We start from the raw sequence: 27,990 nt of genomic DNA, 5'->3' as shown, positions 1-27,990 counted from the left end.
TGATTGTGTTTGATCTATAATGCTGGTCGAATATGTAACGATTTACTGATTCCTGCAATAAAAATATATTAAAAAAAAAAAAAAAATGAGAGCTAAGAAGCGGAAAATGATGTTTTACTGGTGAAGAAAGCGGATTCTCCTCCAAAAGAATTATGACGCTAATCTTCATCGATTTAGAATACATGGTGGCTTAAATGGTGCCTTAAAAACAGTTAGTTGATAAGTGAAATTTTGAATAGTAAGGCAGGTTTTTTCTTTGAGTAATCTCAACTGCTGGTAAATCATTGAAATGAGATGTGATGCTTATACGGCTCAACTCAACAATTTTATTTCACTCTCCCACCGGCTAGTGAATGAATGATGGCTTCTTCACACTAACTTTGATGTACTTTGCTCATGTTTATGGTCTCAATATCAGTGTCTGGATTGTGACGTTGTTCTTCTCTCAGTGTCATCAATACACCACTACGCCTTCTTATTTATTTATTTATTTATTTATTTCTAAATTTCTAAAGCGCGAACAAATACCATAAATGGTGTCTCGGCGCTAGGCAGACAGAGAGGCACATCCTGTGCATTATTGAGTGAATAGCCATGTCTTCACTTGCCTTCTGAAGAGCAACAGTGAGGGGCTGGTTTTTATCTGATGGGGCAAGGAGTTCCAGAGCCTCGAGGCGGCCACCATGAAGCATCTGTCTCCCCAGGTGACTGTTCTCACTCGTTGAATGCATAGTGATGTGGATGAGGCTGATCTTAGCGCTCTTTTGGGAACGTACAGCTGCAGTGATTCCCTAAAGAAGTCAGGTCCTTGGCTGTGCAGTGCTCTGTATATAATACACAGAGCCTTGAATTTTGTTCTCTTTTTTATTGGGAGCCAGTGCAGTTGGTAAATTACTGATGAAATCGGTGCAAACTTGGGTGTTCTGGTCAGGATTCGCGCCGCGGCGTTCTGCACCATTTGTAGCTTTTTGAGGACCTGCTCCTGGGCATTCAGCAGAAGCCCATTACAGTAGTCCACCTTGGATAACACCAAGATGGAAGAGGCAGTTGATGAAGAATCAAACCAAAGCAGCAAAAACTCCAGAAGTGTTGAGTGGTTGAAATATTCCGAGTTAGGATTCTCAATCTGCGAAGGATGAACTAGAGACACATTAAAGTTTTCAATCGAGCCACTTCACTTGTAGACCCTTGGATCAAATGGTCCAATATATGACAAGAATATGGCGTGTGGAAATTAACGACCACATCAATTAAAAAAAAATCATTTAACTTTTAAAAAATAAAATTCCAATCACAGATGACAAATGGAGAAAATGAAACTGAAAGACCCACAAAATATGATTTTCAGTAAAACCGAAATAGTCAGTGCTGGTGTTTTAAAAGCAATTAGCACAGGGATGCTCATACACCACTACACACCTACAATCTCATTGTTTTGCATTAAAATGTTATTACAACAACTTTGAAAACTCTAGTAGTGGTCTGCCCTACCTAATCAAAGAGTTTACAGTCCTATAAATTAAATATGCTCTTCACACCACTATGATTGATTGGATATATCTAGAATGTATATGTAACCTAGTCACATTTCCAAGTACCTCTGGGCTGGTGAGTGAGGAGGACCTTTCTTCTAAGACAGTACTATTAGTTCCACAGTCTGCAAAAAACAGAAAACCTGTGAAATAAGACAGAATGTGCTTGTATTTTATTCACATAGCAGAGGCGGCAGAGAACACGGCTGGCCATTTCAGGACTGTGACAGAACTTATGTTCACTTTTAGGCCACTGCTGGTGAAAGAAACAACAAAGGAGCGGGCAATTGTACGGAGAATGGCGGTAAATGAGCCCTGACAGCATGTCCTCTCACAGAGCGGGAAAGAATGGCTTGCCAATGGCGTCCTGCTGATGCTGCCGCGTGTTATTGTTCTCTGTTCGGAGAGGCCCGCGGGGCGAAGCGTTCGATCAGCAGCATTGATCCGCCAAACTCCAATGTCAGCGAGACAAGAACTTTCAGAACTGGGGATGGCTGGGACAAACTGCTTTGGGCTATAGCTGAGGCTTGGCTTTCATTCTCTCCTGGTTGAACAGCTCAAGTCCCCACTCGAGCTTAGATAAAAAGATTCAATTGTGGAATATATGGTAAGCTTTGCCAAACCAAGAACAATTGGTCCTATAGCTATACTGCAACACAAAACTGGAGGTAATAAAATGAGAGGCGTGTCCACGTTCAAGGGCTTCACAGAGACATTTACAGAGCTCCATTTGTAATACAGTCACAGTAGAAAACTGGGACATGTACATACATAGTCACAAATTGATGATCCATGTTATGTAAACATGTATACATAGACCAACCTATGGTATCAAGTGGAACTTCAGCAATGAATGTATGCAGCATCAGTTAACTCCCATGGACACAGTGCACGTAGTAGGCCTTAAAACGACACAGGAGATGTCTCTCAAAGAGTAGGGCTTAAAACGACACTTGGGATGTCTCTCAAAGAGTAGGGCTTAAAACGACACTTGGGATGTCTCTCAAAGAGTAGGGCTTAAAACGACACAGGAGATGTCTCTCAAAGAGTAGGGCTTAAAACGACACTTGGGATGTCTCTCAAAGAGTAGGGCTTAAAACGACACTTGGGATGTCTCTCAAAGAGTAGGGCTTAAAATGACACAGGAGAAGTCTCTCAAAGAGTAGGGCTTAAAACAACACTTGGGATGTCTCTCAAAGAGTAGGGCTTAAAACGACACAGGAGATGTCTCTCAAAGGGTAGGGCTTAAAACGACACGGGAGATGTCTCTCAAAGAGTAGGGCTTAAAACGACACTTGGGATGTCTCTCAAAGAGTAGGGCTTAAAACGACACGGGAGATGTCTCTCAAAGAGTAGGGCTTAAAACGACACGGGAGATGTCTCTCAAAGAGTAGGGCTTAAAACGACACGGGAGATGTCTCTCAAAGAGTAGGGCTTAAAACGACACGGGAGATGTCTCTCAAAGAGTAGGGCTTAAAACGACACAGGAGAAGTCTCTCAAAGAGTAGGGCTTAAAACGACACTTGGGATGACTCTCAAAGAGTAGGGCTTAAAACGACACTTGGGGTGTCTCTCAAAGAGTAGGGCTTAAAACGACACAGGAGAAGTCTCTCAAAGAGTAGGGCTTAAAACGACACTTGGGGTGTCTCTCAAAGAGTAGGGCTTAAAACGACACGGGAGATGTCTCTCAAAGAGTAGGGCTTAAAACGACACAGGAGAAGTCTCTCAAAGAGTAGGGCTTAAAACGACACTTGGGATGACTCTCAAAGAGTAGGGCTTAAAACGACACTTGGGGTGTCTCTCAAAGAGTAGGGCTTAAAACGACACAGGAGAAGTCTCTCAAAGAGTAGGGCTTAAAACGACACTTGGGGTGTCTCTCAAAGAGTAGGGCTTAAAACGACACGGGAGATGTCTCTCAAAGAGTAGGGCTTAAAACGACACGGGAGATGTCTCTCAAAGAGTAGGGCTTAAAACGACACAGGAGAAGTCTCTCAAAGAGTAGGGCTTAAAACGACACTTGGGATGACTCTCAAAGAGTAGGGCTTAAAACGACACTTGGGGTGTCTCTCAAAGAGTACGGCTTAAAACGACACAGGAGATGTCTCTCAAAGAGTACGGCTTACAACACTTGAGATGTCTCTCAAAGAATAGGGCTTAAAACGACACGAAAGATGTCTCTCAAAGAGGAAGCAGAGCAAGTTGTTTTTTTTAACATCTCCTGCAAATAGAGCTGGGGGGGGGGGGGCAAATTGTGGAGCCAGAGACTCGGAAAGACTCTTTCAGTGCTTGGTCAAAACAAGGGTTTCCAGAAGTGTCTCGATCCTTAGCAATGATCCAAGATTCCCCCCCCCCCCACCCCCCCCCCCCCCATTGTTCCCATTTCAGGAAGAAAGAGGGATGTGGGATAGTTGGGTGTGTGTTGTTTGTTTCCTTTTTGAAACAAGCAGGACATTTTATAAGTGCGCTTGTCATCAGGGTGATAAGAAAAGGGTGGAGGTGGATGGACTTAAAGATGGCCGCCTGCGATGAGACAATCTGCAGTGAACATGTCCTCAGAGGCAGCCTCCGGCAACAGATGGTCAAAAGATCACTGGTAAGGAGAACTTACTATTCCAACTTCAGTCTGAGAATATTTGGGGCAAGGCCAACTTTCTCCAAAATAGTCCAAAAGCCTTATTTATCACTCTAATCCAGTGCTGCTATATTTTTGGGAAGTTAAAAATAGCACAAATATTTGGAAAAAAGGGCTGAAATCTATTTTTGGCCTGCCGTCACGTGAAGCCCTTACGGCACTATTAACGGCAAAACAGTAAGAATACCAATGTGTGGTAAATTTTTGAAGGAGACAATATGTTCTCCGTTTAGATACAATATTGTCTTGAAAAAAAAAACAGGGCTTGTACCATTGCCAGAAAGTTCTGACTGGATGGATAACACAACAATTCTATTAGTTTAGTTGTGTACACTTTACGTGTTATATTGAACCCAGTTCTAATACCATAAGGGGTCAGTCCAGAGTGATGATACAACATACCATACAACATAACCTAACATAACATCTGTACTTGTAAAGCTCACGTTCACCACTAGGGTATTTTTGGTATCTTGGCGCTGAATAACAGATGTTTGTTGTTACCCAACTCATTTTATCGACCTGAGATGGATGACAGGCTGAGTGGACCCGCCGGGATTTGAACCTGTGACCATGAGGTCGAACACAGGCCCCTGCAGTAGACGAAGTAGTCCACACAGCCACCAGACGCGGCTATAATACATTTCAAAATACCAGCTAACATCATCAGACAAATAAATTAACATTCTGTAATGCTTATAGTTGTGGAATTTCAGACATGCAAGAGTAGGAAAATGGAATTCTGTTTTTTTTCTCTCAACACTGGAGGAGGGTGCCTTTAAAACACTTCCTAGATTAAACGTCCGTGCTCTTTATTGAAAAAAACAACGTCAAAATCGATTCACATTATTTCGAATTTCATTGTTTGAATTCCCTATGTTGCATTTTGTTTTATTTTTGTGTATTCTCTTTGAACAAAAATAAAAGTATTAAGAAAACAGGTTTGCTCTTACTTGACGTTAATCGCAGATCCCATAAGCATAGGTCAAGCATTACAAGGGCTTAGTTAGGCACTTACTTCAAAGTATACCTAACGGAACATAACTCTCGTTCCTCACTGGGAGCCATCCCCATAATATGTACCTTTCCGCTAAAAGTGTCCTGATACATATCAACAAATAAATACAAATAGAACGTTTAGCTGAAGAATGTGCAGCAAATGTAACAAGCACTGGCGTTGCCAATAGGTCTCGCAGTAGGAAAGTTTGAGCTATTGGTTGTGTAAATGACAAAGCCCTTTATGTATTCTAAATGATAACAACAGTGAAAGGCATTGTTATTTGCCATTGTAATAGTTCCACCTGTCGTACTGCGCGATCTATTGGCAACGTGAGTGTTGTTCGTGTGTGAGTGGCGTTGCATGTGTGAGTGGCGTTGCGTGTGTGAGTGGCGTTGCGTGTGTGAGTGGCGCTGCGTGGATGAGTGGTGTTGCGTGGGTGAGTGGTGTTGCATGTGTGAGTGGCGTTGCATGTGTGAGTGGCGTTGCATGTGTGAGTGGCGTTGCGTGGGTGAGTGGCGTTGCGTGGGTGAGTGGCGTTGCGTGTGTGAGTGGCGTTGCGTGGGTGAGTGGCGTTGCGTGTGCGAGTGGCGTTGCGTGGGTGAGTGGCGTTGCGTGTGTGAGTGGCGTTGCGTGGATGAGTGGCGTTGCATGTGTGAGTGGCGTTACATGTGTGAGTGGCGTTGCATGTGTGAGTGGCGTTGCGTGTGTGAGTGGCGTTGCGTGTGTGAGTGGCATTGCGTGTGTGAGTGGCATTGCATGTGTGAGAGTGGGCTTGCGTGTGTGAGAGTGGGCTTGCGTGTGTGTGAGTGGCGTTGCGTGTGTGAGTGGCGTTGCGTGTGTGAGTGGCGTTGCGTGTGTGAGTGGCGTTGCGTGTGTGAGTGGCGTTGCGTGTGTGAGTGGCGTTGCGTGTGCTGCCTTCATTGAAAGGGATAATCTAACTCCTGAAATGTTCTTGATTATATAACCCAAGATCAAACAAAAACTAATTAACTATTGGAAGAAAAGCATGAGACCTTTAAAAAACACTTTCCTCCTTCACTAAAACATGAAGGTATACACCAAATTCAATAAACTGGGTTCTAGAATATTAATTTAATGTAAATATAACTGGTGTGGCTCTGATTTTATACTTTGCTTATACTTTTTTGTTAAACAACTGTGTAAACTAAGTGTTCTGGCATCTAGATGCGACGGACCACACTGTAGAAAACCTCAAATCCAAAACCGTGGCATAATGTAAAGAACAGGAATTATTACCACGATAGCCCATTTTATTGGCTTTATAGCTAAAACAAGCAACTGTAAGATCAGTCAAAGCTAAAAACACATTGGGATTTTGACGAGAACAAAACATTAAGTGCCCACATTTTGAAAATCACTGGGATTGTTCTCGCTATACTAATGTTTAAGAGGAAAAAAGGTCAATGAAACTCAACTGCGTGTACCAGAGATGAGGAAGAAGAACTGTTAAACTAAAGTCATGTAAATAATTACAAGGAAGGACGGGTGAGAGACGCACGGAGAGCAGCAGCCTTTGATGTGCTGGCCGGCCGACAAGTGAATAATTAGGGGAGGAGAAATGCTGGCATGAGGCCGAGCGCACGCTGGGGTTTTAGGAAAAAAACAGAGGAGGTGGTCTTAGGATACGTGAAAGGAGAGACTGAGGTGGAGTGGACTGGAGGGGAAGGAGACCTGGCCCGGAAGTTGCTTAAAGAAGAGACACGTGAACACTATAAAAGGCCTAGTTATTTATTATAGATTTTACATTTTAAAATATTAAAATCAAACATAAGAGAGGTTTTTGAACAGCGCACACCCCGAACTCACACATTCAAAGGTTCTGTCATATGTGATGTACACAAAGGCGGCCTGGTGAAAAAGATTTTGCCCAGGATCACACACATTAGTGAAGCAGGGATGCCGGGATTAATCTTAGACGTTTCAAATTCACGCTGCATTTCAGCCATCTTTCATTTATAACGTGGTTTCACTTCAATAAAAGACCATAAACAATGAAGAAAACGTTGTTATAATAATAATCTACAACTTAAATTAAACACATTACTGAAGCTTCCTAACAGTTTGTGCCGATCAAAGATGATTTTCTTTGGAAGAGTGAGGTGTATGGAAGCCGATGGGCAATGAAAGTCGGTGTGCTTACTGCCCTGGTGCGGGTGCAGCATGCAGTATTGTTGTAGGGCTCCACATCATATATAACACCACACACCCTGAAAATGGCGAGGAGGGGGGGCAAGGGAGGTGGTGAACTCAGACAACGGGAGGGGGCGGGAGCAAAGTTAACTTGGACAATGGTGGCGCACAGAGAAGACCTTGAAACGCAAGCAGGAGGACGGGACGGGCTGAACAAGAAGTAAAAGCAAACTTCCAGATTAATACTTTCTTCCCCCAACACGTGTCCCTATCAAAACGAATGTAACCCACTTACTCGGGATACATCCTCATCCATGGACGTCCACAGAAACTGAACAGATCGCACAAGAATGAGATTCCAAAGGCAGGGGAGAGGGGCTGCCCCAGGACCAGGGGAGCCTAAGATAGCAGGGGGAAGGAGAGCGAGCTGTGAGGAGAGGGTAGAACGAAACCAAATTAAACAGACAAGCGGAAAACGAAAGCCGTGCAAAACTAGATGGGCCGGCCAGCAGTGAAAAAAGTAATGTTTCGGGAGAGCCTGGTGCGGGAATGCGAGCGAGGGGAGGCAGGCAGATTACGAGGGAAGCCGGATGGGGGCGGGAAAGCCTGGTGGGAGGCGTGAACGCCGGATGGGGGCGGGAAAGCCTGGTGGGAGGCGTGAATGCGCGAGGGGAGGCAGGCGGGAGGCAGGCGGATTGGGAGAGAAGCCTGATGGGGGCGGGAGAGCCTGGTGGGTGGGCGTGAATGAGGGGAGGACTGGGCTGGGCTTGCATGCGATGCGCGTGCATGTACACGGGCACTGCATAAAAACCGCGGGGCTGAAAGCCCTTTGGTTTGAAGATGTTTTCGCCACATGAATTCTCGCTACGCTCGATGCGCTTGCGCGCATCGATAGGTCGCGAGACCTAAAAACCAGGGTGGATGGTGAAAATACCTTCCAAGTGCATGTTACTTATGCACATAGAATTACTCTCGGGAAGAACGGGAGTAAAGGTAACTTCAGCTCACACGCAATATCTCAAAGCTAGAAAATGTTCGAATATACTCCCTAAGAAAGGAGGGGTCTTTCATTAAAAACCTGCACTCTGGACGTGCCTGTTACAAATCAGTCATGTACCCTCCCTCCCCCCTCCCCACACCCCCGTGCAGGCTTCCACTGAATTTACCGACAACAAGTTTGCGGTAAAATGAATCCAGTAGCAGCTAAAGGATGCTGAAACAACACCAAGCCCATGAGGCAAAATACTACAAAAGAAAGAAACGCATACAAGGCCAGGGGTGTCCAGTGTACGTCCACGGGGGCTGGACCCATGACAGATTCTCCACATAACCAAAGACCTTTAAATGCGGAGTCAGGCCTCAAGCAGAGTGAAATTAAGGGGCGAAATTTCATTCCGCCTGATTCAAAGTGCGTAAATTAATTCACACCTGTTTTTATGGGCGTGGGAGAAGCAGCCCTGGTGATTCCCAGCCACTCATTTTTCATCGTAAAAATGCACACAAAAAACTCCTCCCCGTGTCACCTGGACCTCTTCTCCATTTTTCCCATCCCACTCATAGTTCTTCACATACATTTATTACCTGCTTAAAACGGGTGGTAAATGAATGTAGTAAAATCCAAAAGAATGGGGAATACTGTGCGGTTTTATCCCACAGTAATTCCCCATTTCATCAGGTTTTACTCGTAATTCACAGTGCTGGTGCGGATTTACTGTATTGTAGGGGTAAGATTACATGTGAATTTACTGTTACCTTTGTATAGTGCAATTTGCCGTCAGGCCTAATGGTATGGAAATGTGTTTTGGGTGGAAATCTTGAACATCGGGTTCGGAGCCGGGATTAGTGGATCAATGTTTAACAACCAAGGACTAGTCCTATAGGAGCCAATGCCTCAGGATCAGGATCAGGCCTCACCAACCAATCTAAGACACAAACAAGCCAGGGCTGGGAGTCACCATACCCAATGCTGCTTTGTCTCTTAATAGCCAACCCATCACCAACCTGACAAACCCCTCACAGCAGCAAGGGGGCGCTGTACACTGTGGGCGCTGCAATACCTAAGGTCCTGCGACAACAGACCCTCCAGCTCCTTGAAGCCCTTGATGCGTGCGAGAGCGCTAGCTGCTACTCAGAGGGGCTGGCAGACAGCAGGTCCATCAACCACAGCAACACTGGTGAACTGCATTGCCCATGATGCCTAGGGGCGAACCTGCTGGGAGGTGAAGCAGTGTGATCCCACATTTGTTTCCACAGCCACACTGCTGGACTACAAAAAGCACAGCTCCAGCAGGGAAATTAAATAAATGTTAAAACGATTGGGCAGAGATTACGAAACATGCCATTTCACAGGTATACAGACACCTAGTTTTAGTGACGTAAAGAGAGGGCACTATTGGGAGATAATGGCCGCCTCTCACGAAGGGTGTACAGCCGAAGATGAAGCCCCCTAATGAGGAAGAAGAGCAATGAACTTCACAATGGGCACGGCTCCCTATGTCACTAAACATGTAAGCAGATACTTGGGGGAGTCTGGCACCCCCGCACTCTCTCCCCACAAGCATAACCCATATCCCCACTCTCTTCCTTGCCCTCCCACTGTGGCACACAAAGGTTAGACATGTACTGCTCCAGCTCAAATGGTCAGAGCGACTGCAGGGCCTGAGGAGGGCCAACCTAGGAGTATTCGCTTTTGGGGGACTGTGGAGAACCCCACAAACATCTACAGAATTCCCCCTTTGGCCATGAGATCCCTCTGTCAGGCGCACTGAGGACCTGAGCTGAAGCCACGCATGCCTGGCAGTCAGCCAGCAGGGCTAGCAACATGCCTCTCTGGCCATGATCATTTTCCTGGCTGCTGTCACTGACAGCTACTGCTGTCGTTGGGTGACAGCCGCCAGGAAGAAACGTGAATGTTCAAGCAGATGATCTTAACAGCTATTGTGGCCTACCACCGCCCTATTTTTCTCAATGTAGGCCGAAACATGTCTGTGCTCTAATACCATGAGATGATGATGATGAATTTTTATTGTATAGAAATAGTAAAATAACGATTACAATAGTTTAAAAAAATTAAGTACCACACAGAGTGCCTTCCATAAACAGATCAGATTGGCTTTGATGATAATAGTCAATAGATATTATTTCAAAAGACTACAGGTAAGGTCCAAAAATCAGCTTTCCGATGATCTGGATGTCTCTAGATGAAGAACCATGTCAACTACTTCTGTGACAGAAAATAGGAAACCGGAAGACAAGCCAACACCCAATAGCACAGCACATGCAGCACACTGTCCCCACCTTTCACCATCAACGAGGCCACAAACAGTGATGCTCCAGTAGCATATGGGCGCAGTATGACACGGGTGAACCAGTGAAAAGCAACCCGTGGTTGTCGCTCTTACCTGAGAGATTCTGCCATACTCCTTAGGTCTTCATTTTGCTGTTTTAATCGTTCCAGCTTCGCAAGGATCTTGGAGAGTTCTCGGCTGGAGTGATCAGGGTGGTCACTGTCCCGCACCAAATGTCCACCAATGTAGAACAACAAGGTCCCCCAGGCAAAGAGAATGAGCATAATCCAACGCCAGGAGCCCGTCCATGGCCGCATTTTAGATTTTCAGTGCACTCCAAGGCCGTGTTCACTCATAAAATAACAAAAAACATCGTAACTCTCCGGTCCGCTTGAGGAAAGCCAACTTCGCAGCTTCACCGTTGACTTACGGCATCCTTCGCAGCCGGTTCAAATCCTCCACGGGCCGTAACATCAGTCCTTTTGGCACTGTGAAGTCCGTGAGCAAACTCTGAAAACAGAGGGAAAGAAAGTCAATTAGTTTTTAAAGATGGATACATTGAACGTATAGGTGACATTCTGAGCCTCATCAGCGGCCTAGCCTCTATCACGTGGCAGCCTCAGCAACCGCTGGTCAAAGTTTGCATCTATCTGGTGAGGACTACATACACTGTGCCCAGCTTCACCGGATGACTTTTAGAGTACAAGTTCCCAAACTGTGGTCCTCATTGATACTACGACACAATTTATGGGACCGCCAGAAGCTGCCCACAGACCATCGAAGGAACTTCGTCTTTTTGCATTCTTGGTACATTTGTCTAAACTTTGCTTTGAAAAGTACATGTTTCTAGCTACATTTTCCAGATAAAACTGCTTTTTTGGTTTAACACGTCCCTTCCTCTATAAAATATTACACGGCACGCCCCTCTCCTCTTCTTTATAGTGCCTAAGGAAGAAGCATCATGCCTCTATCAGCTACAGTGCAGCTGGTGTGACAGCCTGCAGCACTGGCCAAGATACTCTTTGCTGTATAAAAAGCATGCTTAGTTTATTAAAGATTTAATTTAAGGTTCCATGCATATATTTTTTAACTGTTCTGCGACTCACCCTTTGCTGCAGCCTGTTACCTCTGTTTATACTGAACTGATGTAGGTCTTTTAATTCGTAATAATATAAAAAGGCGGAACACTGCGCACTCACACTACACCACAACTGTTTATATATTTTTAATAAATTCACAACACATGAACAGCTGAAATGATTCGGTGGCAGAGTAGCACACTGCATTTTGGAGGTAGCATTCCATTCTGCTGTGTTTGAGCTCCTCTGTTCCATTGTAGAATGGCTGCAGCCATATGTAAACCAGCAAAGACCGACCGAAAAACAGTATTAGAGACCCGAGTGCAGGGCCAGGCCAGGTCAGGCATCAAGAGGAACAAGGAACACGCGTTTCCGTTCAGAGAGGATGTCACGTGACGCATCTTTTTTAACTGCTCTGGGCGTGTATGGATTTGATTTAATTCGTTGTGTGCAAGTTATAAATTCACTAAATTAAACTATTTTTCTAATCACGACCAATGATGTGTATGGCGATAATGTTGCCTATTTACCCTGCGGGCGTTGGCATAATGAAGTCCTCCCCCTCCCCACCCCCCATCAGTCGACCAGTCAAAATTGTTTATCGTCTTGAATTGCAATGCATTTAATTAAAATCCACTTTCACTGGTATAGGCCTGTGCATTAACACAGAGAGCCTTTTCATTACTAATACAACGGATGCCAAATGTGCTTTAAGGCATGTCAAATGGAGTCAGTGGTCGGATGAAAAGCTGGAAGGTGCTTTGTTTTAGCTACGGAGGACACGCAGGGACACGCATTCTTTAAACCGGGTGCGTAGCTACGTAACATCTTTATCATAATTCACCTTTTAAGTAGCTGCATGTTAAATAACGTATGAGGTGGTCCTGCAATGGAGGGGTTTCCTTTAAACCCAAAGCGCCCGTGCCCTCTTCCGGCTTTAATGTATCTACTGAAGTACATATGTTCCCCAGTAGATGGTCTGAACGGAATGCTGGGACTGCGTGGATAAGAATCATTGTGGGGGACACCAGCTTGGGGCTGCTAACTGGACACCCACCCCCATAATCTGTGGGGTCAACTACCCCACACCTGCCACAGCCCACTTTCGTTCAATACAGCGCTCTTCAAGACCTCCCTCCTCCATCACCCTCTAGGCACTTTGCTCCAGGTAAGCCATGTGCTGCAATAAACGTTTACAAGACGAGTATTTCTACGGTTATTACCAATGCATCACTTGAGAAAAAAAAAATCAAAATGATATTGCATGCATCTTGTTAGCAATTTGATAACTATTGACATTTCTGTGTGCGTTCCTCTTTCCATAAGATGCCTTTCACAATAACCGCTCGCTTGAGTGGTTCTCACTGAACTTGACCTGTCCGCAATGCTTTTTATTGACCTCCACACGTCCTTGTCCCTTCTATCACTGCCTAAACCACTTGTCATATCGCACTCGGATGTCAGCAGTGAAAAAACTATCAAGACCGCTCGCGCCCATTCACCGATGCTCTGGACACTCTATACTCATCTGATGCCTCCCTCGCTGATACTCTCAAAGTTCCTACCCTCACAACCCTCAAGGCCATCATCAACTTCTACACTTTCATTCAATTTTATCTAGCAGGTCCTGGTCACACCAACCCTTTCTACACCAGTTTCAAAGGCTCCAGCTTTTTTTTAAGGTCTGGCTGCCAATCATTTTCAGTGCCATTCGCAAGCACGCATGTGATCATGTGATCAATACATGGCCACAGCCAAGAGCAGATGATTGCACTGTGCTACACTCTTTACGTTGTGGCCTTGGTGATATGGGACGGTAGCTACTCACTGCACACCCAGCCAGTAAAGACCAGTCAGCAGCACCACCGACTCTTCGGGTTCTGGTAGGGCTTCACATCGGAGCCATGCAACCGCGCTAGATGCATTTTCTTGGCCCCTTCCTTTGGCCTTCTCTTGTAACTCACCAAAGAGTTAATACAGAGAAAGCAAACACATTGTCTTTGCCAGTGCTTGTTTAAAAAAATACACCATAGAGTTCTTCACAACCTTTAACCCTTTACATTTTCTCTCATCACCTACCTTCTTAGCGTTTCACTCTCTGTCTCGCTCTATTCTAAATAAATTACTTCCCCTAAACCCTGCTAATGCTTATTGTAGGTCCCACTAAAAACGAAGGCCTCCCATAACTTGTCAACACATCAAGGTTTCTTTCCTGCCTTTGTTTTCCTCCGAAGACAGAAGTAAACAAATGAATGAAAAGATGTATGGATAAAAGAATGGGGACACTGGCCTCGGTCCGTATCACTTTATAACGGAACCTATGTGTGTTTTACAGGATGCAGGGAGTCGGCCTGTAGCACTAACAGATGCCTTTAATGTGTGTCATGCACTGAACACCAGCAGGGAAGGGAGTGTGTCAATTATTCATTAGTGCTAGATGACTCGACTCTAGTCACCTCAAGGAACTTCGCAATTAAAGCAGGATTACCGAAAGCCACAACCATAAGAGCAGAGTTATAGGCGGCGTAAAGGATTTCCAATCCACCTCACTCTGTGTACGCCCAGCACTGCCTCGCTAGAGGGTACAGGAGCATCCTCTGTGCATCTGGAGGTAACATGCTTTCAATGGGGAACTCGAACACAAAGCAATTACCAGTGGGATCGGCTGGTAATGGAGGCAGCCTACTAAAAAAGCATCTTTTAAGATTCCAGACTGCATGAATTAAAATCCTTTATTCCCAAAGGACCGAGGCTGGTACATACTGTGGTGCTGCCTATTTCAAGAAAGAAAACGACTTTAGAGTGTAAGGATAAAGATATATTCTCACATCTGTGGATATACCTAGTTATCCCTGCAAATAAACCTGCAGCCATACCCCAGGGGCATTACAAGGTGTAAACAATGAAGTAGAGACAAGGTGATGATGCAAATTCTTGTAGGGGAAGCCCTAGAGAGTGAGAGTCAACAGGAACAAAAATGTGGTCCCTCGCGGATTCTTGGTACTCGGGAAGAAATCAGCGGCCATAAAAAGTACGGTAGTAATGAATAAAAACCGTAACAAATGTGTATGCAATAACGATTTGAATATGATAAACTGTGAAACTAACATCAGAATTATTCATCGACATCTATTTCCCCACGCACCTGCACCAGTCAGATCAGGAGACAAGCAGCATCGTGCAATTGGAACTATCAGCATTTTACGAAAAACTCTCATTTCGGAAGACCATATTTTTTTCATAATGTTCAGTTTTTAAATTCAAAATTCTCTTATCGTTCATGACCTTAACCCGTTCCGTGCTCATGACGAGCTCAGCTCGTCATGAGGCACAGTCGCGCTGTGCTCATGACGAGTTGAGCTCGTCATGACCGTTGCGCCGCGCCACGCCCGCACGCGGGATAATTATCCTGCTGTGCTGGGCGTTCCATTGGAACGGGCAGGGTCGTGACGAGCTGAGCGTGCCCCCTCCTCCCCCCAGCACAGCAGGGGAATTAGCCCCACGGGGGAGGGGTTAATATACATGTAAAAAATAACCGATTACAACTTGAGAGGCAAGAATCCATTGAAAAAAACAAATTAATTGAGCAGCCCTGAAGTAATGCAAGTTGCCATGTGGTATGAATGCCCCCACATCACCTATACTCAACTCATAGTGCAAGTAGCCATGTGGTATGGACTGGCCCACATCCCTCAACACCTTCTTTGGGCATTTTATTGCATAGTGGGCAGTGTTATAAAAATCAATATTTCAATGGAATGAGGTTATACCCATAAAGTAGTTTCCATAATAGGGAGGAACTGTAGTATTTCAGTGAATTAAGCACAATGAGCTCTTCTAATTTCCTTCTTAAAAGCTTATTCATCTCAAAGCAAAATAACTAAAACATCTGCCCGCATTAACCATTCCCGTGGGCTTGATTACGCTTTCTTCTTTTAAAAGGTGAATAAGCTTGACAAATCTAAGAGCGGTTCGTATCCCATTCTTACTTGGGCACTTCAGAGAGCAGATGAAAAGCCTCTGACTTTTAGGTACAATTATGAAAAAGAATTCCAACTTTTGTTTTGCAGGCAACTAGAAAACTGTGTAGAACATTTAATTTTCTTTTTCAATAACATTTTCCTATTGGAAAAAGAATTGCTCTGGTGACAAATGAATTGAATAAAAATAAATACAAAACGGTAAGGAGTTGTATCAGGCAACATTTACACATGTCTTGGCCTTTGCCCACAAGGTTTATTATGACACTACCTCAGATGATGAATGTGGCATATTTCATATGACTTGTACAAACATATAGTCTCCTTGGATAGACAAGGTGTTTCTACAAGGTATGTGATACAACTAGTGCCAAGCAATATACAGGAGTGCAACTATGAATGTAGCTAGCTGGAGGGGTCGCCTTCATTTATTTACTTTTAGTTGAAAAGATTTATAAAGCGCAAACATGACCCTTGCGGGCATCAGAGCCTTGTACTCAGAGGCAAAAGCATGAAATAAACTCAGTGCAGTTGAGGTCAACATTGTAAAACAACAAGGAGTAAACAAGATCAGATACCGGGGAGTGGGCCCGCTAGTTCAGTTTCTCATGTAGTGCACTATATTTCCTGTAACATTCAGCCAAACAATCAGAGTGGCTCGTCCCCGCATTGTAAAGTAAATGACCAATCTGTAATCAGCCCAAGAAGTATTCTTCTAGTATTGGTCCCGGAGGGCCCTAGAGTAAAATAACAATTTACCATCCAATCAGAACAAGTAGAGAAAGATATGTTGGGATAAATGTCAAATCTGACAGCAAGGGGACTTGAGGAAGAGTACAGGATGATGCAGTTACTGTTCACTCACTCATTACTATGCTTACCAGAAATGTTAGTAGAACAAACCCACACAATTTGTATGATAGATCAGGGGTAAAGGCCGCTGAATCCAAAAGCTTAAGACAGCTTCAGTATTTTAATATAAAGATGCAATCACTGAGTATGTACCGATACCTTATTAACAGTTGGCGGTATTTGAATGTTTCATCACTAATGTAAATTCATATTCAATGGGGTCTTAAAGGAATACATCCTATATTGATAAAGGAAAATAGACCATGTACATTCATCTTAAGGTGTGTAGCAGAAGGCCCTCTTATGCGACAACTGGTAAGGGTTCTAAAAAGTTTTCAGAAACGAGAATTGGTGCCTCTTGGTAAACTACTGTGTTGTGTCGTATTGTAGGGCTCGGCCCTACTGTTCAGCGTTCCCTTCGTCTCCCAGCTATGGTCCCAGTTTACAAACACCACGTAGGTACATTAGCAATCTAATAATAAACTAATACAACAGGAAGGAAGGAGCTAGCTGCACTCAGATTACTTCAAATGTAATTGATCTACAAACATACTCTTGGGGGGAAAACAGGGTATCTCTAATTATCTGTTACATCATTTACCATGTACTAATGGAATTCTTGAATTACAGCTGTAGTTAACCACCAACATTGAGAGACATCTGTGCAAAGCCGTGTGTTCTAAGAAAGACCCCCTACGAAATGCATCTCAGGTAATGCTGTGTAAGAAGCAAGAGTGATCCAAGGCCGGCTTCTGAGAAATCACGTGTAGTGTTCAAGCATGACTGCAGAACCCAACCATATATACTGCATGTCAACTCAAGGGCACTGCAATCCGTACCACGGTCCACCACTTAATCAAATGCCGCAGCCACTGATGAACCCAAGAGCAGATCCGCCAGTCAGCAGACCGCCAGCTAGCCAACCATTCTTCACCCGTAAAACATTCTCTTGGGAAAAAAAAACAACGATATGCCATTCGTTTTAAATCAACACACTGTGCTAAAGGGTGGCTACCTGTGCTACAGCTCTTAAGGCTGCAGTCACGCCACCAGCGGCTTCTCTACTTCCCTAATGAACCCCTTCTTGAGACATGCATCAGGTCTGCTTAACATGCACAGGTTGGCCCTTCCCTGCATTCCAAGGACCAAAGGCATCCAACCTGGGCCATCAGCCAGAAGGAAATAGATATTGGAAAGAGATGATGGCAGATCCTTTGGAAAATCTGAGCCCTGGCAAACTATCTAAAACGGCGCACGGTCTTGGTGTGCGCCACGCGCCTGCCGCAGACTAGGACAGTGTGCCTGTTCTGTAATCGGGCTCTGGCGCAGAACTTGTCCCTCCTCTCTGATCCGTTGTTGTTAGGTGGGGTTAACCTCGCCGAGGACAAATCATCGGGCTTGACAGTAGAGAGTTCCTGAACAGCAGAGGTTCAGCACATGGTGCCACCCCGTGTCTGTGGTTCAATGGCCCAATGCCACCAACGGGCCCAGCGCGTGCTAGTGGGGAGGCGTTCCATCCCACCAGAGTGCGAGTAGGATCCATGAGCTACAGGTGCTTGCCAAGCGGACCTGGAAGGTAGACAATGAGATACTCGATCTGCCTCAGCAGCGGCTGCTAGTGACCCAGCCTTGTTACTGGTTGTGATGGCGCCGCCTCTTCCTGCTCAGGTGGATGCAGTCGGTGATAGGGACAGAGCAGCATGATGAGCTTGCGGCACCAGGGGCGCCACCCTACACATCATCCTTCATAGGCCGCCTGTTTCAGCCCTCTACTCCTGTTCTGAGCCTTGGAAGGTTCATAGCCCATTCTAAACCCACGCTCTCTACCTAATTCCCTGCCACTAACTCACCCGCTCTAGGCCTGGTACTTACCCCTATGTGCTCATGTCCTACCCACAGGCCGCGTGCCCTGCCTCTGTACTACTCTACGCAATAAAGACTTGCACTGCTGTTTCCAATGCTGTACATAGAAAGGTGTACTGTTCCTGCCCGTGCAGTACCTATGCAAAGCTCAATCTGTTTCCAGCTATACTACACCGGCTCTACACGCGAGGCACTTCCTGCAGCCAACGTGCTTATTATGCTTTAAGAATGTACTGTTACTACCTGCACTGTGCCTAATTCGTGTCGGTACCAAAAGTATACACTGTTGCAGGCTCGCTGCACTTGTTCTCTTTGATACAAAGCAACCTGTACTGCTGTGGCCTATGCTGCGCCTGCCCTGTCTGCGAGAGAGGCTTGACTGCGATTACTCTGTGCTGTCAATGTTTAGTGAGTTAGGAACTCTGTACTGCACCGGCCTATGCTGTACCTCTCGTGTGTGAGGGAGGCTTGCACTGTGGGTACTGTGTGCTGTCTGCTGTCAATGTTTAGTGAGTTAGGAACTCTACTGCAGCGGCCTATGCTGTGCCTCTCGTGTGTGCCTCTCGTGTGTGAGGGAGGCTTGCACTGTGGGTACTGTGTGCTGTCTGCTGTCACTGTTTAGAGAGTTAGGAACTCTACTGCAGCGGCCTATGCTGTGCCTCTCGTGTGTGAGGGAGGCTTGCACTACAGTTACTATGTGCTGTCTGCTGTCAATGTTTAGTGAGTTAGGAACTCTGTACTGCAGCGGCCTATGCTATACCTCTCGTGTGTGAGGGAGGCTTGCACTGTGGGCACTGTGTGCCGTCTGCTGTCAATGTTTAGTGAGTTAGGAACTCTACTGCAGTGGCCTATGCTGTACCTCTCCTGTGTGAGAGAAGCTTGCACTGCGGGTACTCTGTGCTGTCAATGTTTAGTGAGTTAGGAATTCTACTGCAGCGGCCTATGCTGTACCTCTCCTGTGTGAGAGAGGCTTGCACTGCGGGTACTCTGTGCTGTCTGCTGTCAGTGTTTAGTGAGTTAGGAACTCTACTGCAGCGGCCTATGCTGTGCCTCTCGTGTGTGAGGGAGGCTTGCACTACAGTTACTATGTGCTGTCTGCTGTCAATGTTTAGTGAGTTAGGAACTCCACTGCAGCGGCCTATGCTGTACCTCTCGTGTGTGAGAGAGGCTTGCACTGCGGGTACTCTGTGCTGTCAATGTTTAGTGAGTTAGGAACTCTACTGCAGCGGCCTATGCTGTGCCTCTCGTGTGTGAGGGAGGCTTGCACTACAGTTACTATGTGCTGTCTGCTGTCAATGTTTAGTGAGTTAGGAACGGTTCAGCGGCAGCCTATGCTGTACCTCTCGTGTGCGAGAGGCTTGCACTGCGGGTACTCTGTGCTGTCGATGTTTAGTGAGTTAGGAACTCTATACTGCAGCGGCCTATGCTGTACCTCTCCTGTGTGAGAGAGGCTTGCACTGCGGGTACTCTGTGCTGTCAATGTTTGGTGAGTTAGGAACTCTATACTGCAGCGGCCTATGCTGTACCTCTCCTGTGTGAGGGAGGCTTGCACTACAGTTACTATGCGCTGTCTGCTGTCACTGTTTAGAGAGTTAGGAACTCTACTGCAGCGGCCTATGCTGTGCCTCGTGTGTGTGAGGGAGGCTTGCACTACAGTTACTATGCGCTGTCTGCTGTCACTGTTTAGAGAGTTAGGAACTCTACTGCAGCGGCCTATGCTGTGCCTCTCGTGTGTGAGGGAGGCTTGCACTACAGTTACTATGCGCTGTCTGCTGTCACTGTTTAGAGAGTTAGGAACTCTACTGCAGCGGCCTATGCTGTGCCTCTCGTGTGTGAGGGAGGCTTGCACTACAGTTACTATGTGCTGTCTGCTGTCAATGTTTAGTGAGTTAGGAACTCTACTGCAGCGGCCTATGCTGTGCCTCTCGTGTGTGCCTCTCGTGTGTGAGGGAGGCTTGCACTACAGTTACTATGTGCTGTCTGCTGTCACTGTTTAGAGAGTTAGGAACTCTACTGCAGCGGCCTATGCTGTGCCTCTCGTGTGTGAGGGAGGCTTGCACTACAGTTACTATGTGCTGTCTGCTGTCAATGTTTAGTGAGTTAGGAACGGTTCAGCGGCCTATGCTGTACCTCTCGTGTGTGAGGGAGGCTTGAACTACAGTTACTATGTGCTGTCTGCTGTCCATGTTTAGTGAGTTAGGAACTCTACTGCAGCGGCCTATGCTGTGCCTCTCGTGTGTGAGGGAGGCTTGCACTACAGTTACTATGTGTTGTCTGCTGTCCATGTTTAGTGAGTTAGGAACTCTACTGCAGCGGCCTATGCTGTGCCTCTCGTGTGTGAGGGAGGCTTGCACTACAGTTACTATGTGCTGTCTGCTGTCCATGTTTAGTGAGTTAGGAACTCTACTGCAGCGGCCTATGCTGTGCCTCTCGTGTGTGAGGGAGGCTTGCACTACAGTCACTATGTGCTGTCTGCTGTCAATGTTTAGTGAGTTAGGAACGGTTCAGCGGCAGCCTATGCTGTACCTCTCGTGTGTGAGAGAGGCTTGACTGCGATTACTCTGTGCTGTCAATGTTTAGTGAGTTAGGAACTCTGTACTGCAGCGGCCTATGCTGTACCTCTCGTGTATGAGGAAGGCTTGCACTACAGTTACTATGTGCTGTCTGCTGTCAATGTTTAGTGAGTTAGGAACGGTTCAGCGGCAGCCTATGCTGTACCTCTCGTGTGTGAGAGAGGCTTGCACTGCGGGTACTCTGTGCTGTCAATATTTAGTGAGTTAGGAACTCTGTACTGTGGTATATGCTGTACCTCTCTGGAGGGTGAAGGAGACTTGTACTCAAGGGTACTCCGTGCTGTCAGAGTTTAGAGAGTTAGAACCTCTGTACTGCAGCAGTCTATGCTGTACCTCCCCTGTGTGTGAGGGAGGCTTGCGCTGCGGCTACTCTGTGCCATCAATGTTTAGAGAGTTAGGAACTCTGTACTGCGGCGTATGCTGTTCCGGCGTATACTGTGGGTGAGTGAGGCTTGTGCTGCTTTTACCAGTGCTGTTTGTTCCGAGTGAGAGAACTTGCTCTGATACTTGCAGTGTTGCATATGTTTTATATATGTACAAAAAGTACTCCCTGTACTGTACTTTAGGTATAGGTAGACAGCTTGCCTGTATGTAGACTGCGTATTTGTGGGAGTTCTGCACTGTTCCAGAATTTGCTAGTGAACGAGAGCGAGTACGAGGGTGTGCGTGGGTAAGCCCGGACTGCTGCAGCGCGCTGCAGAAAGCTTCGCCAGTTTGTGTGCATTGTAATTTGTCTGTATCAGGGAAGCTTGCACTGCTGCCTTTGTTGTACTTGTTCCATGTGAGAGAGAAGCTTGTCCCTGGTACTCGTCTAACCCTAGGTATCTGCAGATCCTTGCATTGCCTCTGGTTCCACTATACCAGTTATTTATTTATTTTAAAAGTTTTATATAGCGCGAACAAGATCTTTGCAGATAACAGACCGCTTTACATAGGCAAGGGGTAGGAGGTAGGGTGGGTACACGAGGGAGCATAGTAAGGAAGGTAGGTCATCAATGCAAGTAGTACAAATAAGAGGGAGCATGAAGAATCGGGTAAGGTCGATAGTACAAGTAAAACATATATGCAAAGGGATCAAACAGGTAGTACAGATCGACGTAGAGTCTTAAAAGATCAAAAAGTAGTAGTTCAAGTGTATTTAGCCATGAGGATAGCTTTAACTTCTTTCTTAAAAAGAGAAGTGGAGGGGATGAGCCTGGTTTCAGGAGGGAGTGAGTTCCAGATCCTAGGCGCCATTCCTGAGAAGGAGCGTTTGTAGGTTCTTTCCTTCCGGAATCTTCGAGGCTTCAGCAGAAGATAGTTTGCACTTCTGGTGGTTCTGGAGCCGCCGGACATTGTCAACTTCTGAGTGAGGTAGCCGGGTGAGTTCAGGTGTATGGCCTTGTGCGTCATGCAGGCAATTTTCAGATGTATTCTGGCTTCAAAAGGCAGCCAGTTCAGGGATTTGAAGTCAGGGGAGATATGTGAATGTTTTTTAGATCCAGTAATGAGCCTCGCTGCCGCGTTTAGTGAGGCCCTTAGGGGTGCAGTTGTAGTTAGGGGGAGACCGCAGAGGGCGATGCTGCCGTAGTCTATGCGAGGGATGATTAGCGCTTGTACAGCAGTTTGGAAGTCTTTGGCTGGGAGGAAGGGTTTGAGTTTCCTCAGGGTATTTATTTGGAAGTACGCTCCCTTAGTTGCCTTGCTGATATGCTGCTGCATGTTGAGATTGGCGTCCAGTGTTATGCCTAAAGATTTTGCTGAGTCCACGATGGTCGGTTGGAAATTGAGTGCAGTTAGGTGTTTAAGCCAGGTTTGAGTGGTAGAGATTTTCGTGGGAGGGGAAATCAGAAGGAACTCAGTTTTCACAGCATTGAGCTTGAGGTGGTTGTCGGCCAGCCAGGATTGGGTGTTTCTGATCGTTGAGTTAAGACGCATAATGTCTTTGGGGGATTGTAGTTTGAGATATAGTTGAGTTTCATCGGCGTACATGTGAAAGTGTACCTTGGATGATTGTAGCAAGGTGGTGAGGTTCCATAACTAGGTTGAACAAAGTAGGGGATAGGCAGGATCCTTGCGGGACGCCTAACGATACAGGTACTGGAGAGGACATCAAGTTGTTGCTCTTGAATTTCTGAGACCTGTTGTGAAGAAAAGAGGTGAACCACTGAAGAACAGTCCCAGAAAGACCCATTCTTGTGCTTAAGAGCTTGAGTAAGTTCTCATGTTTCACAGTGTTGAATGCTGAAGAGAGATCAAGAAGGATGAGGAGGCAGGTATCATTTTGATCTAAAAAATGGAGGGCGTCGTCAATTATGTGAGTCATAGCAGTTTCGGTACTGTGCCCTGCTCGGAAGCCTGATTGATGAGGGTTGAGGAGATCATACTGCTCTATGTGCTTTGTCAATTGTAGTTGAAAGCATTTTTCCAACAGTTTGTCGAGAGTGGGAATGCTGGCGATAGGACGGTAGTTGTTTAGATCAGTTGGGTCGGCCGATGGTTTCTTTAGTAAAGGAGTAACTTGTCCAACTTTGAGGGAGTCAGGGATTGTTCCTTGTTGGAGTGAGCTATTGATAATTTTAGTCCAGAGTGGGAGGAGCAAAGAAGTGAAGTCTTTTACAGCGTTAGCAGGAAGAGGGTCATTGAGGTGGTTGGATGGTTTCAGGGTGCTGAGTAGTTTGTCAATTTCTTCTTCAGAGTAAGTGTCAAAGGATGACCATGTCGCATTGTTTTTTGGATCATTGGGTGTTATGCAGTGGGGATTGGAGTAAAGGCTTGCGTCAATAAGGAGACCGCTCCTTATGTTGTCAGTTTTTTGGTTAAAGAAAGCAGAGAAATCTTCACAGGAAGGTGCATTGCCCATGGTGTCGACTGCTTGGGGTTGTTCCTTGGATTGTGATCGCATTAGCTCGAACAGTTTTCTTGGACGATTTTTTGCTTGGTCGAGCTGGAGTCTGAAGAAGTCTGACTTTGAGCGTTTTATTTTCCTGAAGTACGCGTTTCTCTTTTTCTTCAGAGTTTTTAGGTGCACAGCCGAGGGAACAGATCTCCAAGTGCGCTCTGCCATTCGCATGGCCCTTCTGTCTTCATTGAGACTCCCGTCGTACCAAGGGTTGGAGATCTTGGTGGAGACTCTTTTCAATTGCATCGGTGCAGCCTCGTTAATTATTGAGGTCATAGCGTTGATATAATGGTCAGTTAAGCACTGAACGTTAGTAACGCCGGTAGGGGGAAGTAGGAGATTGCAGCTGTTAGGGGGTAGAGAGTTTGGATCGAGTTTCTACAGGTCTCTTTTCCAGACTTTGGGTTTGGAGGTTTGGACCGGGATACGTTTAACTTTTTCATTGATAAAGAATGTGACAATATGGTGATCTGACCAGTCACAGGGTTGGATTGAATCAAGTTGAGTAGTGCCTTCTTTGGAGATGATAAGGTCGAGGATAGAGCCTTTGTCATGGGTCGGGCTGTTGCAAATTTGGGTGAGGTCAGAAGCATTAAGGTAATTTTTGAGGCTATTGACCACTGCGCCACTACGATCATTCCAATGAAGATTGTAATCGCCGAGGTAAATTTGTGTGTTTTGCCGTCCTGAGTTGATTGAGATTGTGTCCATGAGTTGTTGGGAGAAGGTGATGTTGTCCCCAGGTGGGTGGTAGATGATGTGTAGTGAACATACAGATTTGTTTTCACTGATGACATCAAGGCAGATGTTTTCACAGGAGGTAAGAGAAGGGGCGGTGACTTTATTAATTGAAAGGTTGCTCTTGTAAATACACGCGATTCCACTGCCTGTCTTCCTGGACCTGTCAAGTCTAATGATGCAGTAGTTGGGGGGGGGACTAGGATATCCATGATAGGAGTAGACGATTCAGTTAACCATGTTTCAGTTAGGATGGCTAGGTCAAGGTTCAAAGAAATGATGAGATCAGCGACCTCCGAGGCGTGTCTTTGGGACGATCTGCAGTTGAGAAGTGTGCATTTAAGTCTGGGGGTGCAGAGGGAGGAGGAGGGATCTAGAGTAAGGGAGACTTTTGTGAGGTTGTTGGGGACAGAGCCTCTGTAGTTATGCGTGGGGTGCCTGAGAGGGTTGGAGATAATCGTAGGAATGGACAGGTGTGTGGTGGCTAAGAGGTTTTGGCGATCCGGGACATATGTGCGGAGAAGGGTGTGTATGTCGAGGTCCGAAAGAGTCTTGATAGTGCGCCGCAGGCGGTTGGAGGAATTGCAAGAGGGGATAGAGGTCCAGTGTAGGGGGTGAGTAGGATGTGAGGGGGATATGCTGTTAGGTTGAGAAGTGGAGGTGTGAGGGGGGTGTGTGAGGAGTAGCTCTTTGAGGGTGTGGAGTTATTCTCTCACTTGGAGGAGGGTTGACATGATCGTGTCCAGCGTGGGGTTGGGTAAGGAGTTGGGGGTGGAAGGAGGGCAAGTGTCTTGGTTAGTGGAGTGGGGGGGGGAGAGGGGTGGGGGTGCAGTGGGGGGAGGGGAGAGGGGTGGGGGTGCAGTGGGGGGAGGGGAGAGGGGTGGGGGTGTTAGTGAGGTGGGTGGAGTTGGGGTTGGAGGTGTTGGTGAGTGTGTTGGTGTTGGAGGTGTTAGGGAGTGTGTTGTTGTTCGGGTAGTTGGGGAGGTTGGGGGGGGAGGGAGTGAAAGGATTAGTGATGGTGTTGGGGTTATTGGACAGGGAATCATTGATAGGGGGGTGAGCCAATTGCGGGACGTGAGGAGGCTGAGCGTTGCAGGGGTGACGGTGTAGTAGAAGGGAGTGAGAGTGGGGGGGAGAGGTTGCGGGAGGAGAGAGGGCCGGGCGTGGCGGGAGTGCAAAGAGTGGGGGGGGGGGGAGAGAGTTTGGGGGAGAAAAGAGGGCTGGGAGTGGAGGGAGTGCATAAGGTGGGGGGAGATGGGTTGGGGGAGAGTCATGTTGTGCTGGGTGCAGTCAGGTGAGGTTTGTTGTTCTGTGATGCTAGTCGGAAGTGTGGGGTTCTGGTAATGTGGGAGTGGGGTGGAGGGGGTGGCGGTGTTGATGGCGGAGGGAAGATCCGCGTCTGGGATTGAGGGGTGTGGAGTGTATGTGGCCGGGGGGTGATAGAGTATAGTACTGGGGGTAGGGAGGAGGTGCGTGGTAATGGTAGGAGGTGCTGTGAGGTTGAGGATGTTGGGATTGGAGGCCGGATGGTGTGGGATCTGAGCGTTGGAGATCTATTCTTTAAAAGTGGGGAACAGGTTGTCGAATAGGTCAAGGTTTCTGTCTGTGGATTGAATAAGGATAGTTCTGTTATTGTAGATAGTGATGGATGCTCTAGCTGGGTAGAGTTGGGATGGAGTGGTGGAAAGTGTTATGCCATGGGCAGTTTTCCTGGTGGTCGATATGGTGAGTAAGGTGAGAAATGCTTTTCTCCATTGTGCTCTGCGTATAGTATAAAGAATGATGTCGGTGCTCTTAGCTCTGTTGATGAGGGAGTAGTAGGTGTCTAAAAAGGGGGTTTCAGGGTGGGACTTTATGAAGTTGTGTTTAAAACGTTTTGCGTTTTTTTTGGAGAGCTCTGGGGGGTAAATGATTTTATATGTGTGTTTGCCAGTGGGTTCCATGTTGGACGAGGGGGAAGGGGCGGGTGAGGGGGGCTGTGCGGGTAGGTGTAAGAACAGAGCTATGATGTGCGTGGGGGAGATGTGGGAGAAGAAGTTAAGAAGTGTGTAAGGAGGGGTAGAGAGTTTGACTAGCCTAAGATGGCCGCTTGGTTAGGCATGATGAGGTGATGGGGATTGACTAGTCTAAGATAGCCGCCCGGATAGAGAGGTATCAGAGAGTAAAGTAGTCCTCTGTTTGTTCTTATGCCCTGAGAACAGGGATGCAGACAAGTTTCGAGGTAGTCCTGTTTCTATCTTACTGGGAGGGTAGAGGTGAGTCCTATGTCTATTTTGGAAGGCCAAGGGAAGGCAGTGCTTGTAGATTAGCTTTGTGAGGGCCTGGCAATTTGTTGTTACAGGTTTATGACACCAACCATTTTGGGTGAGAGATCTGTTTTCTGCGGAAGTCAGGGAAGTGGAGTCAAGTAGATACTACAACTTTATGGCCCCAGCCATTTTGGGCAGAGGGACACAGAAGTAAAGTCATGTAGATCAACTTAAAAAGCGGTGAAAAATAAAAATGAAAAAAAAAAACTGAGCAAGGGGCACGATACCTTGCCATAGTCCTGGGGCCGTTTTTCACGAGATGGTTGATCTGCTGGCTTCAAACACGCCCTTTTTCACGTTGTTGGTGTGTAGATTCCTCTTGAGGTTCCATAGAAATAATGCCTCCATTAATGAATGATAGCCGATGTTAGTGCTATCATCGTTGTTTTGTTTTAATCAGTGCACTTCCTGGGGGCGGGGCTATGAGGCGACTTCTCTCGGTGTTTGCAGCGCGGTCTTCCCAGGGGCCGCCGAATCCGCGATCCAGCCGGTCCGCCGCCCAGCTCTCCTCAAAGGCACTGCAGCCCAGTCGCTACTGCTCAGCTGCTACAGCCGGTCCGCCGCCCAGCTTTCCTCAAAGGCACTGCAGCCCAGCCGCTACTGCTCAGGGGCTCCGCCGCCAATCAGCGCCATAACTCCCGGTGGACGCTCCGGTGAGGGGGGAGAGGCCAGAGGTGCCTCCGCCGCGAGCCTCGTGGTTCAGGGCTTGGCGTTTCCGCAGCCGGCGCCTCCACATCGGCACACTCCGTATGGGGGGGGGGGACGGCCTCGCCACTTCGCTCCGCTCTGCACTTCAACTACTCTGCAGGCTCAGAGCAACCAGCCGCCACGGCAGGCAGTCACAGCAGTCTCGCACTCACCGACATGGGCAACGGTGAAGATCCGATGCCTTGCGGGCCGAGGTGACCGCTTGTGACCGATGATCGCAGCATCCACTCCAGGCAGACACGGCAGGCTCCAGCCCGCCGCCGAAGATCTGATGAGACCGGAGGTCGTAGCGGCCACGGCAGGCAGACACAGGCAGACTCCAACCCGCCGCCTAAGATCAGATGAGTGTGTCGGGGCCCCAGGCGGTAGCGCTTCTCTGACGCCCACAGCCTCCCGGTCGATCAC

General features: G+C 46.9%; 1 protein-coding gene across 3 annotated transcripts in view; it reads right to left on the bottom strand.

Moving 5' to 3' along the window:
- Nucleotides 1-27,990, bottom strand: part of FUT8 (fucosyltransferase 8) — an 811,602-nt gene that overhangs the window by 380,391 nt on the left and 403,221 nt on the right. For all 3 annotated transcript variants that reach the window (XM_086937112.1, XM_086937110.1, XM_086937111.1), the window contains one exon: nucleotides 10,717-11,112. In XM_086937112.1, the coding sequence (XP_086793238.1) occupies nucleotides 10,717-10,919 (203 nt within the window). In that variant the 5' untranslated portion in view covers nucleotides 10,920-11,112. The remainder of the gene's footprint in view (nucleotides 1-10,716; nucleotides 11,113-27,990) is intronic.

The sequence above is a fragment of the Lissotriton vulgaris genome, chromosome 9 (assembly GCF_964263255.1).
Source record: "Lissotriton vulgaris chromosome 9, aLisVul1.2, whole genome shotgun sequence".
Classification (NCBI taxonomy): domain Eukaryota; kingdom Metazoa; phylum Chordata; class Amphibia; order Caudata; family Salamandridae; genus Lissotriton; species Lissotriton vulgaris.
Note: the sequence above shows the minus strand (reverse complement) of the source record. Positions and strands in the feature narration are given on the sequence as shown.